This window comes from Haemaphysalis longicornis, unplaced genomic scaffold (assembly GCF_048455015.1).
Source record: "Haemaphysalis longicornis isolate Haplotype H1 unplaced genomic scaffold, Haemaphysalis longicornis Haplotype H1 scaffold_1, whole genome shotgun sequence".
Taxonomy (NCBI): Eukaryota; Metazoa; Arthropoda; class Arachnida; order Ixodida; family Ixodidae; genus Haemaphysalis; species Haemaphysalis longicornis.
Window position 1 is genome coordinate 215,340,731 of NW_027526203.1, and position 20,226 is coordinate 215,360,956.

The 20,226-nt window shown below is 47.1% G+C and overlaps 1 protein-coding gene across 1 annotated transcript in view; it reads right to left on the minus strand.

The window, feature by feature from the left end:
• Window positions 1-20,226, minus strand: part of Megf8 (multiple EGF like domains 8) — a 286,005-nt gene that overhangs the window by 188,590 nt on the left and 77,189 nt on the right. The window contains exons 7-9 of the mRNA XM_077673228.1: window positions 11,821-12,022; window positions 3,714-3,892; window positions 1,055-1,279 (exon numbers count right to left, since the gene is read on the minus strand). Coding sequence (XP_077529354.1) covers window positions 1,055-1,279; window positions 3,714-3,892; window positions 11,821-12,022 — 606 coding nt within the window. The remainder of the gene's footprint in view (window positions 1-1,054; window positions 1,280-3,713; window positions 3,893-11,820; window positions 12,023-20,226) is intronic.

The window sequence follows — 20,226 nt, forward strand, 5'->3', positions numbered from 1 at the left end:
GCAAACTGAATTTTGCGAAAAGTGGGCAAGGTTCTTTCATCCCTGCTGTGGCCACCTGAGGCATTTGACAGCCTATAGTGAGATGCGAACAAACATTGACTATAAAGATGCTGGAAACCTCAGCATGTGGGGCACCTGAAGCACTCATTTTGCATAGCCCCTCAAAGATGTGCACCCTAAGAAGACAACTGTAAAAGCGCCTAAACAAAGACAACAGCCCGGCCACCAGTCGTGAACCATGAATGTATGGAGGCTGTTGAGGACTGGTGAGGGTTAAGAATATCCCGTGTGCAAAAAAAAGAGAGAGAGAGAGAGAGAGAGAGAGAGAGAGAGAGAGAGAGAGAGAGAGAGAGAGAGAGAGAGAGAGAGAGAGAGAGAGAGAGGAGGAGGAGGAGGAGGAGGAGGAGGAAGAAGAAGAAGAAGAAGAAGAAGAAGAAGAAGAAGAAGAAGAAGAAGAAGAAGAAGAAGGAGAGAGAGAGAGAGAGAGAGAGAGAGAGAGAGAGAGAGAGAGAGAGAGAGAGAGAGAGAGAGAGAGAGAGAGAGAGAGAGAGAGAGAGAGAGAGAAGAAATGCCTCATGTGCAATGTGCACTATACTGTAACACACATTTCTCCCGTAACAAAGGCCTGCACAGCAAGATCTTAACTTACAACAGGATTGCACTAGTCCTAGCTTACCATGTGGTCCTCACATAAGCCACAAAGAGCCAACCACAATCCCACACAATAACTATTGTTCCCATGCTGGCTGAAAATTCCATTACTACCTTACCCTTTAACTAACCTGTAGAAAACTCCCCATTTGAAATGGGGTGCCCACTTAAGTGCTGCTTTCTACTGCAATGAAATAATGCAGGGCTTGCTTTTTCACTGCACCCAAGCACTAAGCTGCCAACAAAATTCCAAAGCTCTTCATTACCATCTAGAAGTAGCAAACATTCAACCGGGCAGATCCAGAAGAAATGTTTGTGGGGAACCACCCCTAGCACGCCTGGCGAGCACCCTTGCACTTGGCAGTCACCGAGAACAAACCAGGTCAGCATCTCCCGAACTCACGGCGTCCTCAAGGCGGGTGCTGCCAGGCTGGCCAAGGCGCAGGGCGGCCCGCCCGCCGCTGATGTCCAGGAAAAGGCGCAGGGGCTCCCCCGAGGGGGGCTGTGCCCCCCGGGGGTGCAGGAAGCCCAGCAGCCGGGCCACGTGCTCCCCGCCGCCACCCTCCTGCTCGTCCTGGTACTCCGAGGTGAACACCAGCTGCTGGCTGCTGCTGTTCACGTACGACACCTGCACCAACCAAGGCCCCAAAAGAGAGATTCTGCAAGTGAAGCACAGTTCTGAGATCAGCAAAATAATTGATTTATTTGGTTTTTCACAGCGCAGAGGTAACAAGCGCTATAAGTGTGACACTTTAGACAACCATGCAAATAAAGAATTTTCCTAGTAATTGAAGAGCAACTGCCGAAGCTCCTTATCTAATAGAAAAAAAAAAAAGGATTAAAAACCCGGGGGGTTCTTGTAGCACAGACTTCTCAAAGGCAATGTTAGCATGACATTTTTTTCACTTTAAACATAACGCATGATTCCCTGTAACTTGTGGATTTCATGGGGTAACTTCTTGGGGGCGACCTAGCCGGCTCTGCAGCGTAGGCCACCACACTAGCTCCCGGCACATTAACCCCATGGCCGCTGCATCTACGGCAGCCCAGCAAGGTTCGCTGATACAAGAGCACAGTAGACAGTAGTGCGGACGCACAGACATTTATTTGTGGTCTACCAAAGCATGCGAGCACAAAGCTCGACGGCATTCACGAATCATGCCATCCGGTCGTAATCCCGAATGAAAGGCACTCACGGCACGAGACAACAACAGTCCCCACCTGAGATACCTACACATTCCGCCACGGCCGCGCTGTTGGTCGATGTCACCAAGACTGGATCTCCGATCCAACTGTCCTTCAACTCACACACCCACCTTCACAGATACCCAGCTAGCGTGCGAGCGTGCGGAGCGGTGGTGCCGAGGGGCACTGGTGAATTAGCGACGCCCTCGACCGGTGTTCACCGCGTGGCTCCTCTTCCTGAAGTGCGTGCTGACTCAGGGTGGCGGGTCTCCACGATTCCCACAAACTCAGGTCATTGAAATACAAGTATCTACCAATTTGCATTTTTGCATTTTTTTCAATCTTCAAAATATGCTATATTTTTCAACAATACTATTCAAATGAAAGCTAAATTGAGTATTGTATTAATGTAAAAGCACAAAATGCACCATTACATGAAAACCGGCGTTGGTGTGACGATGATAACTCCAAAAAACTGGTAGACTTCTGGTTTGCGATTCAAACCTGGGGCCTACAGAATGCAAGTCTGGCATGTGTGTCCTGCACCACAGCCAATCCTTGGGTTTAGTTAACTAAACGACGACTTAAATGCAGCATCCCTTGACGTAGAAACGTGTTTTAGAGACAGGTACTGAGTACTACAGGAGCAATTTTAGCATGATAATCACTGAAGCAGTAGAAAATGTTTAGGCTAATAACGCATACGTGGGGTTAACAAGGGCGATTCACACAGCCCCTCAGTCGTAGTAAGAGAGAGAGGAAGAAAACGATCCAAAGGGAAAAGGCTCACGACAATCCTCACGATGGACACAACTGCACCACTGGACACGTTTCTGTCTCTACTGCGACCGACTCTGAAACGTCCCCCTCATGTGGAAATTGCGGAGTTCCACTATATTCCCAATCCCTTGCGGCCCACCGCGGAGGCGAGAGAGGGACGTTCCTCTCTCCCATCCAATAGCCACATGCTCCCACCATGGGGCAGGTGTGTCATGGTGGGTGGCGGTGAAAAGTTCCTCCCAAGTGATCGGTTTGACCAGTATTCCTAGAGAGCCCATTTCAGCCTGCTAAGGCAGAGAAAGCGCTCTTGGGTACGAGCCAGCGACCCGAGCTGATGTAGGTACGTTTGCTCCCTGTTGCCTTTCTTTGTCAGCCCCTCGCACCATTCTCTTACGACATTCTCCCAGCCTGTTCAGCTGATCTTGGTGGTGATTGAGCACTGCGCCCAACGTGCTTTATTGGGGATCCAATACACACTGGTGCTAGCCATTCCTGTGTCATGCGTGTTCCTGGCTGCACTCTGCCACCGTGCGGGTTGGCCATCATGTGATCATGTGGTGCTTGTTTAGCGGAGCTAGCACTGCGACCTGGTCTCAACAGCGAGCTAGGTCCCTGTAAGAAACCCTGGTCCCCACACACAGCAATAGCTGTGACACATGGTCGCCAGGGAAGTATGCTGAAGAAGATGCAAGGAACACAAAAATGGTGGGCAGCAATTAAGGGGCGGGCACTCACTGCAGCTAAAAACCACCACCCAGTCGACACCGGGGCAACCATTACGACATGAGGATTGCCACCGCTAGCATTACAGTATGTTGCAACCATTACACGTGGGGCCTGCATGTAAGGAAAAAAGAAAAAAAAAAAAAAGGGCAGAAATGGCCCTGGCACACCTCAGCCCAGCACCACAGATCAGAAAGGCCAACAGATTCCTATAATCAAATTCTCTCTCCTACTCTGCATTCATGCAAGCTGAAAAGCTAGACAAAACTAGAGGGACAGAGACGGAAATAAAATCTTCCAGGACAGATGCACGTCCTGGTAAAAAAAGTGCCACACTTTTCAGAGCACAACAGGCATAAGAACCAAGGGCGTACCTGGTCTGGCTGTGAGAAATTAGCGGGATTCCTGTACTGGAGAAGGAAGAGGCCCGGCCGGAAGTCCACTGTCCGGCACTCGAGCAGTGAGGTCAAAATGTGGCCATGAGGGCCCCAGAAACCGGCCTGCTCGGCCGAGACGTGGCCATCCTGCGGAAGACGGCACACTCCGGGAGGCTCTGGAACGAATGCAGCACCAAAAACGTTGGCCCTTCACCACAGGCACCCAGCACCTACTTGTACAGTGAAGGCACCGAGTTCACCCCTTGCCCCATCTCCTATTAGGGGTCAAATTCTGAGTTTGCATCTGTTCGCGCTGCTTTTTCATAGAGACAGATTTCACACTAGGTATACATATTAAGAACCATGACTAACACACAACACGAAAAATGGTACTGACAAGGGGGGGTGGCAACTGACTGCTGTTTGTTTGGAGCAAGGGGTGTGTCATATTATAAAAGATGAGGGTGAAGAAAACAGAACAAGGACAGGGCAAAACTCAGAACCCATACGGTTCACTTCGCATTGCAATGTTAAAAAAACCGTGTCGCATTACAGCAGTGCGATACAGGTTTTGCTCACACAATTACCTGCTGGTACTTTTTTTTTTCTTTTCATGCTGGGTGTTGGTCTTATACTCCCATTTCATACATAGCGTGCAACGCTGCCAAGACTGGAGAGCATAATAGGGCACTTCTTATGATGACAAAAGTAGTGCACTGGGATCATCAAAGCAATAAAATTGCAAATATTGTGAACACAATTATATTATAATGATGGTTTTGTTAGTGTTATCTGAACAGGCTAAGTTTATGTAGCAATATTTACTGATGATGATGATTTGATTTTATTGGCACAAGGCCGACATGGGCAAAGAGCGCCAAACACAAAGTTATTTGATGAGGAAAGAACATGAAATAAAATCAGTTAAAAACTATGAGCACGGCTGGTGTACAGAGCCAGGGTGAAGAACAAGAGTGGTTAAAAAATAAATAAGGTGGCTGGTGTATAGGACCAGGGGTAAAACTATGGGTGGTATGAGATGAGTTCTAAGACGTGAACTTCTGATAGGAACTTAAAGGTGCACTGAACAGAAAACATGGCATCGCCTCCTAAGAAGTATGACGGGTGTGGTGGAATATGTCGTGTGTGTAGTTGTGGGAAGTGTTTGCGTCGTGTAGTGTCGAGTGCCTTACATTGTATGAGGATGTGGATCACGGATAGGGCCTCTCCGCACCTGCTGCACAGAGGTCTTGGAGATCCAGTGAGAAGGTGCGAGTGCGTTGCATGTGTGTGCCCTATCCGTAGTCTAGCCGAGGCGACTTCAGTGTATCTATTGCGTGTGTCGGTGGTGCATGGTCCCAAGTGTGGTTTTATTACATGTAACTTGTTGCCTGTTTGTTCGCTCCAGTGTGTTTGCCATGTTTCGCAAAGCCGTTGTCTGATGTGTGGTTTCATGTCGGTGTAGGGTAATGAGGTTATGTCCACTGTATTGGAGAGGGTAGCAGCAGCGGCCATTCGATCCGCTGCTTTGTTACCGGCTATACCACAGTGGCCAGGGACCCAGCAGAGGACCAGTTCAAATTTGTGGACATACACAGACATAATACCCTTGACTATAAGATTGACAACATGGTTTTTGGAAGACTTTGTTGATGACAATGCCCGCACAACACTGAGGGAATCTGTATAGATAATAGATTGTGGGATGTGGCTTTGAAGTATATGATTAACAACAAGAAGTACACCATACGCCTCTGCCGTAAAGATACTTGTATAACTATTCAGCGTTTTTGTGACATTAAGGCCGGGTCCATGCGCAGCGCAGGACACAGAGCTGGCAGTTCTAGAGGCGTCCGTATAAAATTCAGAACATTGATACTTCTGCTGCAAATACAAGAAGTGCTGCAGAATTGCACATGTGGGAGCTCGGTTTTTATCTATATGTGTAAAAGATGTGTCGCATGATACAGGGTGGAGATGCCATGGTGCTATAAAATCTGTTACAGAAGATTGGATGGTGTCTAAAAATGAGACAGAAAGCTCTGACGCTTCCTCTCTAACTCTGTAAGAAAAGGGCGCGGAGGACGATGGTCGATTTAAAAGGAGTTCAGTCATGGACGTATCATAAAAAACTGATTTAAAAGGATGGTGAGGCATGGATGAAATTTTAAAAGCATAAAGGAGATCTGTGTATGCTCGCTGACGTTGTAGGTTCCATTTGTTGCACTCTACATACAGGCTTTCAACTGGACTAGTCCGGAAGGCGCCACACGCCAGGCGGAGCCCCAGATGGAGCACTGGGTCCAGCATTCTGAGAGATGTTTTAGTGGCTGACCCATAGACAACGCTACCATAGTCCAATCGTGAACCTATTAGGCTGTTAAAAACACGTAAAAGAAGTTGTTTGTCAGCACCAAAAGAAATGTGCGAGAGAACCTTCAGGATAGTCAGTGTTTTTAAGCATTTATGTTTTAGTTGTTTTATGTGTGGTATAAATGTGAGCTTTTCATCAAAGATTATACCTAAAAACTTGTGTTCCTTTTTGACCGGGATAGAGACACCGTGGAGTTGAATGTCTGGATCCGGCCGAATGCTACGCCTCTTGGAAAACAGGACACAAGTGCACTTCCCTGGATTAAATTTAAAACCGTTGCTATCAGCCCAGCCAGCTAGCTTGTTAACACCAAGCTGGACTTGGCGCTCGCAGATAGACAGGTTACAAGACTTAAAGGATAATTGTACGTCGTCTACATAGATTGAGCAGGAAATCGATGGTGGCAGCACCTTCCGAAAAGAATTCATTTTTACAATAAACAAAGTGCAACTCAAAACTCCACCTTGCGGCACACCGTTTTCCTGCACATGAACCCTAGAGAGTGCAGTTCCAACTCGCACGCGAAACGTTCTTTCAGACAGGTAGCTGGAAAGCGTGTTCAACATGTTACCCGACATACCAAAAGACTTCAAATCGCTGAGGATGCCGTACCGCCAAGCAGTGTCGTACGCCTATTCAAGATCAAAGAATACTGTCATACAGTACTGCTTGTGGAGGAAAGCATCTTTTAATATATGACTCTAGCGCAACGTGTTGATCGTTGGTAGATCGCCCTGCCCTGAAGCCTGCCTGGCAGCTCTCGAGCAGACCGTTGTACTCTAAGAAGTACACGAGTCTCCTGTTTATCATCTTCTCGAAGAGCTTACACAGGCAGCTATTCAGGGCAATGGGACAATAACTGGCGGGAGAGGAAGGGTCCTTCCCTTCCTTTAGGAAAGCCACTACTATGGCCTCCCTCCAAGAGTGGGGAATGTGCCCCAAAAGCCATATTTTATTGCATAGGTGTAAGAGTGTTTCAAGAATGTCTGGATGTAGGTGCTGTATCATGGTGTATGTAATCTTATCTGCGCCTGGAGCTGAAGGTTTGCACGTGCTCAGGGCAGCCCTCAACTCATACAGAGTGAATTCAGAGTTGTAAGAAGTTTTTGATGTGTCTTTGTCATGTAAGGGCTTTTTTTCTGCAGATGTTTTGTGTTTCATGAAAGTGTTAGTGTAGTGTGCTGAACTGGACACGTGTTGTACTAACCAGGGGCAGGCTGTGTGTATGTTGTCCTTTTAGTTTTCGTATACGTGTCCAGACTTTGTGTGTGTCTGTGTATGAATTGATGGAAGTGAAAAAGGTGCGCCAACTCTCCCTTTTCGCCTCACGGTGCACTCGCCTCCCAAAAGCCTTGGCCCGTTTAAAAGAAATGAGATTATCTGATGTGGGGTACCAGCGAAGGATACCCCACGCCTTGTTCTAGGCCTCTCGCGCACGCCTACACTCCTCATTCCACCAGGGCCTCCTTGGGTTGTGCGGAGCACCAGAGGCCTGGGGAATGGAATTTTCGGCGGCGGCGAAGATGTGTGCCGTGAGGAGTTGGGCGGCTTCTTCAATGTGTAGGTGTGTTATGGATGTGTGGTGTAGTTTGGATGTTTCTGTAAATGTACTCCAGTTCGCTCTAGCTTCATTGAACCTGTTATGGGAAGTTGAACTGTTCGGGCCTTTACCTATGTATGTTAATGTGGTTGGGAAGTGTTCACTACCATATGGGTTAGTGCCAACATCCCATTCAAGAGATGGAAAGAGTACTGCAGAGCCAATAGCCATGTCGAGGTGTGAATAAGTGTTGTGTCCTATATTATGGTATGTAGGCTTGTTTTTATTGAACAGGCATGCTCCCGTAGATGCTAGATATTTTTCGATAAGGCGACCTCGGGCATACGTGTGGGCAGAGCCCCAAAGAGAGTTATGAGCGTTGAGGTCACCTAAGACAATGAAAGGTGCGGATAGCTGATCTACAAGGCCCTCGAAATCCGAACTCGAGAGCTGGAAATCAGGAGGGATGTAAACGGAGCATAGTGTTATTAGCCTATTGAAAATTATGGTACGAATGGCAACAGCCTCAAGGACGGTCTGTAACTGGATAGTGTGACACGCCAAGGACTTTCGGGCAATGATGGCCACACCCCCGGAAGATGTACCACCACCATCCCTGTCCTTCCTAAATACCAGGTAACTATTCAAAAAATTTGTATGTTTGGAATTTAAATGTGTTTCTTGTAGGCATAGGACACTTGGCTGATTGGAGTGCAGTATCTCGTACACATCGTCAAGATTTTTAAGAAGGCCTCTACAGTTTCATTGTATTATGTTTTCTCTTCCCATTATTTAGTGTGAGAGCTACTGGAGTGTGTATGTTTATGTGTCGTCTTTCGGGGCTGTGACTCTTGGATTGGGCTTTTTGGGTCTTTCTATAGGCTTGGACGTCGAAGGCCGCCACTTGCGCTGCGTTGCAGGCAAGAACGACACGACGTCCATCTCGTCGTCCGATGTCCTGGGTGTGCCCGTCGAACCGGGCCCCCCGGACTTGGCCCCCCCTTCGGGGGCCCTTCGTTTGAGCCGCCACCGCCGCGGGTGTCAGGGGCACCAGAAGTGGCACGGGCGGTGCGGTGGCGGTGGGAGCCGGTGCAGGGCCCGTGGTGTCCATCCCCTCGGCACCCTCCAACGCACTGGAGGACGGGGAGGCAGGGCGGGAGCGGCACCGGTCCCGACGGAAGAGGTTGGCACCACAACTGCTGCTGCCTCAGCAAGCGGCGTGGTGGCGGGTTGGGCTGCCTGAGGCAACCCAGCGGGGGGCGGGGGTGGGACCAGGTCCAACTCGCGGTACTGGGTTCCCACCGAAACCAGACGCTGCTCCGCCCCCCCGGTGAGCTGCGTCGGCGTACCTCCCCAGAGGGAAAGAGGCGAACCTATTTCTCGCCTCTAGAAAGGTGATGTTCTCAGTGACCTTTACATTCATGATTTGTTTTTCCTGCTTAAATTTCTCACAAGTGCGGGACCACGCTGCGTGGGGCCCCTGGCAGTTGGCACAGGTGAAATTCTGGGTGTTGCAGTTTTCGGACGGGTGGTCATGTTGGCCGCATTTTGCACAGGTAAAGCAGCCGCGGCAGGAGTTGGTGCCATGCCCAAACCGTTGGCACTTAAAACAGCGCCGCGGGTTAGGGATGTAAGGCCGGACCGGACATCGAACAAAACCTGCATTGATGTATTCTGGAAGGCTCGACCTGTCAAAAGTTAAGATAAGATGCTTTGTAGGTATTTGTTTGTCCTCTCTACGTATGTTTATGCGCCTGATCCCTGTTACGCCCTGACCTCGAAGGCCCTCCAGCAGGTTGGCTTCAGTTTCGTTCAGTAGATCGGGATCGGAGATCACGCCCTGGGAGCTGTTTAAGCTGCGGTGGGGCGTGACCCTAATGTCAAGATCACCGATTCGGGTCTGGCTCAAGAGTTTTTCTGCCTGCTGCTGCGTGGTGACTTCGACCAGCAATTGCCCAGTTCTTTGTTTCTTGGCTTTGTACGCCTCACCAATTATACTTGTCAGGAACTTCGATACCAAGAAGACAGACAATGAAGCGACAGATCTTTCTGTGACAGTTGACTCAATTACAAGAAAATGGGAATAGTTGTTTACGGTTGTTGGAAAGACAGTTGTTGAAAGAGGTGGAAATGAAACTTCGGTGCGGCCCCTTTTCGGAGGCCGATCACGTTTGGAGGAGGGTTTTGAAAATGCCATATAGCATAGTATAAAAGCAGGGAGACGGGGCTGCTTTCTCCTTTGACCTTACCCTGGTAGTCAAAGAGGTCCCGGAGCTCCCTGTCTGGTAGACAGGCAGGGAGCCCATCGGCCAGAGCTTGACCAAGGCTCCGACGGCCATCGTTTACGGCTTCTACCCTTCACCTTTAAACACCTCGCCACAGTTGGACACGGCTTATGTATGGGAGCTCGGGGTCCGCGGTGTCGCTGCTCACCGTCACCATGAATACTCAAGGTGCCCCGTGGGGGGGGGGAAATGTTTACTGGTGCAATATTTGATAGCCTTTTGCTTTGAGCATCTGTTAAAACAGGAACTCAGAGATCATACCACATATCCTAGCAGAGTGCGGATATGTGCACCTGAAATTTGAGCTGACGACGAGCATGGTTTCGTTACTTCACTTCTGTCTTTCCGATAATTTATTTAGGCAGTTTTATTTTGTCCGCGCTTATTTAATTTCTTGATTTCTATCACGGTTTTTAAAAAATTCTCATACAAAACATTCCTAGGCTCTGTTTTAAACCTTGGTCCTTCAAATGTGTTCTATTCCCCAGCGCATGCCTCGTACCTCCGAGCCAACACGCAAGGCCGAATGATACAATTTTTTTTTTGCTGCAGACTACTTCTGTAGCTTCCACTGCTTGAACGCTATGTATGAAAAAGAGTATTAGTTCCTGTTCTACCTAGTGCCAAGTCAAAACCTACGGCACAGCAACAAGCTGGCTTTCAAGCACTATTGCCACAGTGTTTCAAAGGCCTTCACTTTGAGCATGCCAAACGCTTTCGAAACAAACACTGGCAGCAAAAAAGTTACCAACAGAAGCACACATACCCCACACAAGCACACAAGCTACCATGTGCGCATGACTCAAAAACAGAAACCTTTGAAATGGGTGAGGATGCCAACCAAACTGATATACATTGAATACAGGAGAACTTGGTAAACTTATGGCAGATAGGCTACAATTAATTTTGGTAATACAAACAAGCACTGCATAGAGTGCAGGAAAAGCTGCAGCATGTGCAAAAACTCATTAAAGGTTTTTTAGCAGATAATCTATAAGTAATTTTAAAGTTAAACACACCTAAACACAGCAATCACTGCCACTGAAAAGGTACCTTCAAAAAAAAAAAAAAAAAAAACTGAACCCATTCAAACTGCAAAAAAAAAAAAAATAGTGCAACATTTATATACAGTCATGAACAAATGAAACGCAAACACAAAAATATAAACCAGGACACACAAATAGCGTTATTTCTTTCTGTACAAGCGAAAATGTTGTGTAGCTTTAATACAGTAACAAAAGTTGAAAATGTGTTTTTCCCAATATACCACTAGCGAGCCATTATTTTACCTCCACTACCCATATTCTTTCATTTTGCGTTTCTGGTTCACATTTCCGTGTCCTCATGTCATTTGTCCATGACTGCACATACATACATAAACGCTGCGTACATACGTACGTGCATGTGTTACTTTTTTTTTGTTTATGTTACATTTAAACAAGATTTTTGGTAACTAAGCTTTGGGACAGAATGTCCACACATGCAGATCCGTTTTAAAGTCTTCCTTTCTTTTCTTCTCAGGAAGTTTCTTGCATTTGAAGTAAAAATACCATTGCACCATTCGTATAACCTCTCATGAGCTTTCCACCCAGAATCCTAGTTTTCTCTTTAATAAGTAGGACAGCCTTGTGGGTAATAAGTGCTTTATATGGTGACTTTGGCTCTAATGGAATTAAAAAGCAAGCAATACAATTGTTTACCATGAGTGGATACAAGGGAATGACTTATTTCGCAGTAGCAGCATACAGCACCTTTAAAACCAGCCCGAGTGAATTTAGCTTCAACCGTATCACGTGGAAGGTTTGTGTGATTGCTCAAAATCTCTGGGGACAAAGTACCGGCTGTGGAGAAAAAGCTGCCGGATGCAGTTTACTGCATGCTGAGAGCGCACAAGGCGGCCGGTACCGTTGATGGGGTGGCAGGCGGCAGCCTCCACGCACCACCCGCAGACGTGTGGGAAGGAGGCCTTGGCAGACAGGCCCCTGAGATCATTGCTGCCCACCGGCACATTGGCGTGGCCACCCCAGATCATGCAGCTCTGGCAGTCCCCCAGCGCTGGACACAGGCCGGGGCAGCTGCCCGCCTGGAAGTTGCCAGACCGGCAGTCCTGCACACAGAGAAGAACCACATGGCCACGTTATTACCAACGTGCACATAATAATGCACGCTATGGAGGAAGCTGAGCCTGTGCGATTAGACCATCCGAAACGGCTGTCCGCCTAAAACAGTGAAAGGGAATTCATTCCAATTCGATGTGGATGCAAAATGAGTTCTAATTATATGAAGTTCGACCTTGTCAAATCTGAACAAAATTGCTTTTCCAAAATAATGAAGACCAGTATTACTACTTCGAAATGCCAACTTCTATAAAAAGGTCTACCACCTAATACATACTTCAATATTAAAAATGATTTCCACCATCATATGTTCAGTGCCTGAGTGTAAAGGCTGGCATCTTGGTGTATTATGCAAAAATTATATATAAATTGTCCTTTTTCATCAGCAAGGCAGATGGGCAGATTGACCTGCTCTCCATTATCACAGTTTTTATTTTCCACAACGAGGCTTTTACCAACTATTTTGTTGACACCCACACTAATACCCCTGTCACATGGGCACTTTTAACCCATTGACTTCCACGGCCGAGGCCAAAAGCTCTTTGACCGGCGAAACGCCAGCCGCTTAAAAAATTATTGTTTTTCACGATCTTTCATAGATGGCAGCACATTGGTTGGTGTTTGCCTTTTGCTTGATGTGTTCTCCGCTAGATGTACATAGTTGTCCACTGTTGGAGCTGTTTTTGTGCGCTTTTACAGCGGCGAAGTGAGCGAAGGGATTGCGGCCGGTCTTGTTCAAAAGATGGCATCGCGGCGAAAGCGTGGTTTGACAGAAGACGAAATTCTGCAAATTGTGTTTGACAGCGACGCCGAAAGTGACATTTGTGATGATGAAGATGTTCCATTAGACGATGGGGATTACCAAAGTGATGAAAGTAGTAGTGATGAAGAGGAGAACGTGTGTGCAGCGGAAGATTTGATTGATACTTTGCCGCCGTCTCCAAAGGCACGAAAGATGGAAGAATGGCAATGGGAAGAAGATGATAGCGTGGAAAAAATTGTCAAGCACTCCTTCAGTGGCCAGCCTGGCATTAAAAGATCCATTGAGCTTCAAGTAGGAGGAAGTCCCACTGCTTTTGGAATGTTCAATACGCTTCTTGGAGGACCGATTTGGAGCATCATCGCGTTGTACACAAACGCCTTCGCACGCGAAAAGCAGCTTTTGCAGCCTGAGTCCTCATGGCATGAAACAACCGCCGACGAAATGAAAGCCTACTTCGCCTTGTGTGTGCTGATGAGCCAAGTAAGGAAGAGTAGCATTCAATCTTACTGGTCGACGAGGTCTGTTACCAGCACACCATTTTTTGCCACTGTGATGTCAAGACATCGTTTTTGGGCGCTATCACGGTACCTGCATTTCTGCGACAACAGCCTTCCCCAAAGGGAAGACAGACTCTGGAAGATACAGCCTGTCCTCGATATCATACTCAAGTCCATTGGTGCAGCGTATAATCCCGAAGAGAGTGTTGCGGTGGATGAAAGTCTGATGAAGTTACGCGGTCGCCTGTCCTACGTGCAATTCAACCCCTCGAAACGAGCAAGATTTGGAGTGAAATTCTACAAACTCTGTGAGTCATCTAGTGGCTACTGCCTCAATTTTTCCATTTACATTGGAAAAAGTGAGAAGACGCCAGCAACAGATGGGCTATTGTGCAGTGAGTCCGTTGTTCTTGACCTCGTTGGAAAACGCCTACCTGACTGCCACACAATATTTATGGACAACTGGTACTCTTCACCGACACTGTTTCGTCACCTCAAAGATGCTGGTTCGAACGCAGTTGGTACAGTTCATCTACACCGCAAGAATATGCCAAAAGGTTTCAAGCAGCTCAAGTTGAAAAAAGGTGAATGCAAAGCTCTTTTTGCGCGAGGGATCATGGCTCTAACATGGCAAGATAAAAAGCAGGTCACTATGCTCTCAACCATGCACAGTGGAGCTAATGTGAACTATTCCGGCAAGAAGGGTCACTGGAACGGCTTGCCAGTTTTGAAACCGCAAGTTGTATTAGATTACAACAGAGGAATGGGAGGAGTTGATCGCGAGGACCAACAACTTGCTTCTTTTCCCATCATGAGAAGATATGCAAAAGGCTACAAGAAAATCTTCTTTTACATTATGGACATTGCTGTCATTAACAGCTATGTTTTATTTGGAAAAGCGACCGGCAAGTGGCTCCCCTACACCGATTGGAAGGTCAATCTCGCAGAGGCCATTTTCGAAGAGGTCACTCTGCCCCTTTACCGCGGCCAAAGAAACCCGCCTGTCGCGGCTACACCAATGCGCCTGCAAGCTGCCAAGTGGGCTCATTTTCCTCGTCAGATCCTTCCAAACAAAGTAAAAAAAAAATCCATCCAGGCTTTGCTTAGTTTGCAAGTCACACGGCAAAAAGTCCGAGAGCCAGTGGGAGTGCGAAAAATGCGAAGTTGCACTTCACCTGCCTCTGTGTTTTAATGCTTTACACACACGCAAATCATACTGACAGAGTTGCTGCAGTAAAGCATTGCAAACAGAATAAAGCAAGAATTGTGGTTCTATGACGTTTCTTGCGGACTTTATTGCGATTTCTATACACCGCCCCATGCCACCAGCTGGCGGGAAACTTTTGCCGTGGAGTGGCAGGCAGGAACGGGCGCGCAGAGCGCAAAAGCCAATGGGTTAATCCAGATTCAAGCAAATTGTGACTAACTTCTAAAGTGCACTCGACACGCCGTTGCTCCTACACGACTTGTTTCAATCCTGATAGGAAAACCTCTCTCCCATACACTAGGTGGCACAAAAGCAGCTTTCAGCAGGTGGCATCGCGCAACGCTGCACACCTGGAGCAGATATCAGCTGCACAGTATCAGCTGAATCTGGAGCGGTGCCAGGGCTGTGTGTTGTAGCAGTGAGTGTGACATGTTATTTCACAGTTTGTGATCTTTCTTGGGCCAGTTTTGCACTGTGTCGGTGACAATGAGTAACTTGAGATTTTTTTTCACGGTGGTGGCAGGTTCTAGCCTTGAAGCTGAGATGGAGACTGACAGCAGTGCAAGATGTTCTGGCAAGAAGGCTATCTCTGCAAAAGCAGGCCTATTTAACTAAGCAAAGTCATAACCGTTTTCACATGGGCATTTCAATCCAGAAGTGAATTGGGATTGACTTTTTGGGTGCACTTGGCATGCTGCTGCTCCTACACATCCTATTTATACAACTTGGGAAATTGCACTCTGGTATGCTACATGGTGCCAAAAAACAGCTTTCTGCAGCTGGCAACGGGCAATCCTGCGCAGCTGTATCCAGTGTCAACCAAATGCGCAGCTGTGCCAAGGTCGTACACTGTAGCACGGCTGCAGCAACGAGTGTGACACAGTGTTGTGGCACGCAATTCCTTTTGCAGGGACAGCTGGCTTCCACCATGTTTCTTCTTCATATCTGTTGCAACTGTGACAGTACTGCAAGATGCACTTGCAATAACTACTGTACTCCATACAACTGCCGGCAGACATGGGGATACCATTTTTGTTTTCAAATAGGATTGACCATGGTGTTGGAAGGGTATAAATACAATCTTGTGAAAAGCGGTTACACTTCCATAAACACTGTTAAATGTTGGCTTTGGCCAAGTTATTTGACACACTTGGTGGCATCATTTCAAGTTGCCCCCGTTTACAGCATTGCTCGGCAAAGATGAGATATCACCGCTCCTTTTCAGTAGTGCTTGAAAACCTCAATCGTGCTTGGGAAACCAGGATTGAGTCAAGCTGGATTGCACTCAATAGAAACTGAAACTCCCAATCCATGTGGAGTTTGATCTGACTGAATGGCAATTGTTCCCCTGTGACAGGGGTATTATCATGCATCCAAGTCAAGTTAATAAGGGGACATGCTCCTGGAAACAACTTTTTTTTTATTAATGAAGTTAGGAGGCTGAAATTTTCGCAGCTTGTAAAGATTGGGCTCCTTTTGTCATATATGCAATCAGATTTCAAATATCTGCTCCGGTTGAAATTTTACGCAGCATGACATGCATAAAAATGGCTTTTTTGTGCACACTATTGTCTATAGTAAAAATTTTTACTGAAAGTTTTAAAATAGCCTAGGTGGTTCTTTATAAACTGCAGAGTGCTGAAATCTACCTGAAAAAGCCGTATATTCATTTTCCTCACCAGGAAAAAAAGATGACTGGTAATGTGCCTTTTCTTGTTCTGCATATTTCTGTTTTATGACTGTCAGAAATATCGAAGGAGACAAATGGCATAATTAACAAGATTTTGGCACTCTACGTGTTATAATGAACATCTGTGCAAAATTTCATCGTGATACGACAACGTTAAGTGGGAAAATAAGTGTGCACAAACCCAGAAAACGAACAAAAACAACAAACTGAGAAAAACGCAATTGAAAGTTTATTTCTTTGGCAGATTCAGAAATTCTTGCTCAAACAACATGAAACTTGGTGGGGATATAGTCTGAAATGTCCACATTGAGGTACTAAAACTAGAACGCTTCTGCTGCATAAGTTTCACTCTCACGGTTCTTGCGGCTGTAGTCCTCGGTACGGGACCGTTTCACCAGGCTACAGCGATGGGACCTAGACTCAGCAGTCAGCTTGGCAGACATCTGCCTGATCCTCCGCTGGTCACTTGCACTGCTAAGTCTGACCAGTTCTTCTAAAGGAAAGATTCCCAGTTCTTGGTGAACTTGCTCAAAGCCAGTGTGGCCCCTGTTGAACCACAACACTGCGAGAGCGGTGGCCGTCTCCACTACAGTGACACCGCTACAGTGAAATGTACGACACCGTCCTGTGCCAGATGCGCAGTGCTGCTTCCGTTTCCATGGCATGGGATGAGCAGACAAAATTTTTTTTACACACACAGGGGCCACACTTGCCACACTTCCTCTTCTTGCTAATCAAGCTTTTGGTGGCGGCTGCAACCTCCTTGACAGTAGTCAGACAGCACCTCAAAATCTAGGCAAAGACCAGTGTCTAGAGAAATGGCAGTACCAACACTGTTGTAGCTCTTGTGTCTTTGCTTCTGCCAAGTATCATCAAACATCACACTGACGTCAGTCTGACCAGTTTGCAACGCAGTTACTTGCCTTAGTTCAGCAAGGTTGCCAGAGACGACTTTTGTGGCCGCAACATGAAATTTCTCGGCAATGTTGTGAAATGTCTTTTGGTGCAGTGGTTTCGGTAGACCAAAAATGGCACAAAACCTGGACAGGCGATCGTGTCCGATGCCAACCGCGCGTGCAGCGAGTACCGCTTTCACAATGAAGGCGAAACTATCACGGGGACCTCCAGTGCAGGGTTGAAGGTTGCGCCCTCCGCGGCCGATGGCGGCAGCGCGATGCGACGAGTAGACAGAATAAACCAGTGGCCACTCCTGCAGGGCACTCCACGTTTTTGCAATTGAGTTCCAGTACCGATGCGAGGCCCTTCCGCTTGTTCGCGACCTCAACTACGACAAGTTCGCACTTCCCGCACATCGCGCACACGGCACCGCTCACAAGGTCACTCAGACCGTCGACTTCGCAGATAACTGCACTTGAACCGCTCCCGTTGCCGGCTGTCTCCCCGCCTTGGAACGCTGCAAATTCTTCTCCGATGCGCGTACAGAGCTGATAGCGTCGCTGATAAAACCAGCCTCGCCTGGTTGAGCCACGCTCGCAACGCTTGAAGGTGCGTCACCGTTAGGCCTCGCCGTGCCGGCGTTGGCCGTAATAGTCGCAAATTTCAGTGGCGTAAATCATGGGGGGGTCAGAGGGGTCCTGACCCCCCTGGTGTTCGGGCTGGGGGGGACACCCCTTGCAAGTGTCCCCCCATTGAGATTCATCTTTCTTTACCTTTGAAAGCTAAAACAACTGTTTTTGTCACTAATAAGTACTGCACGAGCTGAAATAACCATCCCGTTCCCGCTAAATAAAAAGAAGGTTCGTTTTCCACAATCGGCGACGTGCACGAGGTGCAAGCAGAATCACTGAAAGCAGGTAAAACCAAGCTGTTTCCGCTGTGGTTCGCCGAAATAAATTAAAATTATTTCCGCCAATTTGTTTTGACATCGCTTGCGGTTGTCGAAGCTCGGAAACATGTCATAGGTGATCAGTACTCATGTTGTACAGAGTACAGCTGAACCTCGTTATAAGAGACACTGATGTAAGAGACAAATGGGTATAAGAGACACTATTCACCCACATGGTTGGCTGCCCTATCTTTCCCATTAAATCGACCTCTTTTATAACAGACATTGGATGTAGAAGATTGGTTATAAGAGACAAGTCATCCTTGAAGTTTAATCAATAATCTCGCTTGTAACAGACATTTTAATTTCAGATGCAGTGCCACCAGTCACTAATTGCAGTTGCTTCCATTGTGGAAACACAGGTGGACGACAGACAGCTGCAGTCGCTATTTATTATAACTTCAGCAAACACAAAGTGGTTCAGTCAGCTATGAAATGACAATGAGAAGCCCTGCCAATGGAAATGCAACTGACAGAAGTGGTTGAAGCTTACTGCCATTCATTGGATGGAGCGCGATCACACATGCGGGCTCTCCTACTCGCGTAGCTCCCAATCGAGAAGCACTGCAGACGTCGAGTCCTACAAGCGTAATGAATAGCCTGAGCACACAGAGGAAGAAGCTGTGCGCTCTGGCTATTCATCAGGCTTGTGAACTCAACATCTACGATTCATCTTCCATAATAAACAAGGAAAGGAAAAAAAGCTTGTAGAATCGGTTGTAAAAAACAGTGTAAATACAGTCATGAAGCAAACAGTTTCATAAATTCTGGGACCAAGCAATAATTAGAATGAATCTTTTGAAACATGCTGTGGCGTTCTTTTGAGCTTATTTTAGTCATACGGTGCCCAAATTGAACTAGGGTCTGATTAGTAAGTGAAAACATGGTACCCTGCTTATAAGAGACATCTCGTATAAGAGACAGAAACTGCTCCCCGGTACGTGTCTCTTATAAAGGGGTTCAACTGTATTTCTTATTGATCTTTTTTTAACGTCTGCAAAAGCACAGTGCAATTACGTGAGGTATGAAAGCATGCTCGTTTTTCTTATTTTAATTCAGATCACAATACTAATTTGTCTATAAATGAAAATAAAGCACCAAACAAAATGGCCGCCTTGGCAAGATGTGTGTCCCCCCTTGTGATTTTTCTGGATTTACGCCACTGGTCGCAATGCTGCGCCGCTTGCACTTTCCCTTGTACGGGCGTGAAGTCCGGGACTCGCGGCGATTAAAGTCATGCTTCTCCTCACCGTTCATGATTAACAACACACGATAAGAAAATAGAAAAGATAGCGCGAAGTAGCGAACGGAACGACGGAGGCGATGGCAGCTGACAAGCGGAGAGAGCCAATGGCGGTCCTGATTTCGCGTCACGTGATTTAAATACCCAGTTGGAGCTCTCAAAACAAGCGGGAAGAATTTTTTTTTTTTTTTTTTACGCAGAGATACGAAGCTGGCGAGCGGTTTGTTTGAGAGAAGAAGGCTTTGACTACCTCTCTCAAGTGACTAAAATGGCTGCCAGCCACGCTTCCGTGCAGCAAAAACTCTCAAAGACGGCCGAAATTCGGCTTGATTGCGTGATTTCTAGGCTCGCCGCGAGTCATTCAGACGCCATTTTCGCCAAGTTCTCGTTCGTATTTCGCTTTCATTTTTTTTTTTCATGAAAGAAGGATAGTCAAAGATGATAATGCAAGTGAAAACAAAAAAACAACTTATTTCGAAAAAAAATGGCGATTGTTCGACCTGCGTGTCCCCTTAAGGGGGGACGCGGGGATCAGATTGTGAAAAGTGACCAAAAAATCGTTTTTTCGGAAGTCACATTTTCGGATTGCACGTTTTATATTCTATGCGTTCACAAAGTTTCCCTGCCGCAAACGATCGCGAAGTGCCAAAGAAAAATATTTATATCGGCTGAGGGGGCAAAATATTTCCTCAAAATGACGAAAACACGGCAATTTTCGCAGCGCTCTATCTCCAGAACGACGCCACCGGGCGCCGCCATCTTGGTCGCGTTAGATCGGCCTAGAGCCACTAAATAAGCTACGCTTCATCTAGTGGCTCTAGATCGGCCCATGGAGGAAGAAAAATGTTAGGAGGGAGCATGACGTCAGGCGGCCCAGCTTCGGCAAGCCAACCTCCAACTCCTCTGACGCTGCATTCTCCTCTCCTCGGGCTCCTCCCGCGCAATGCA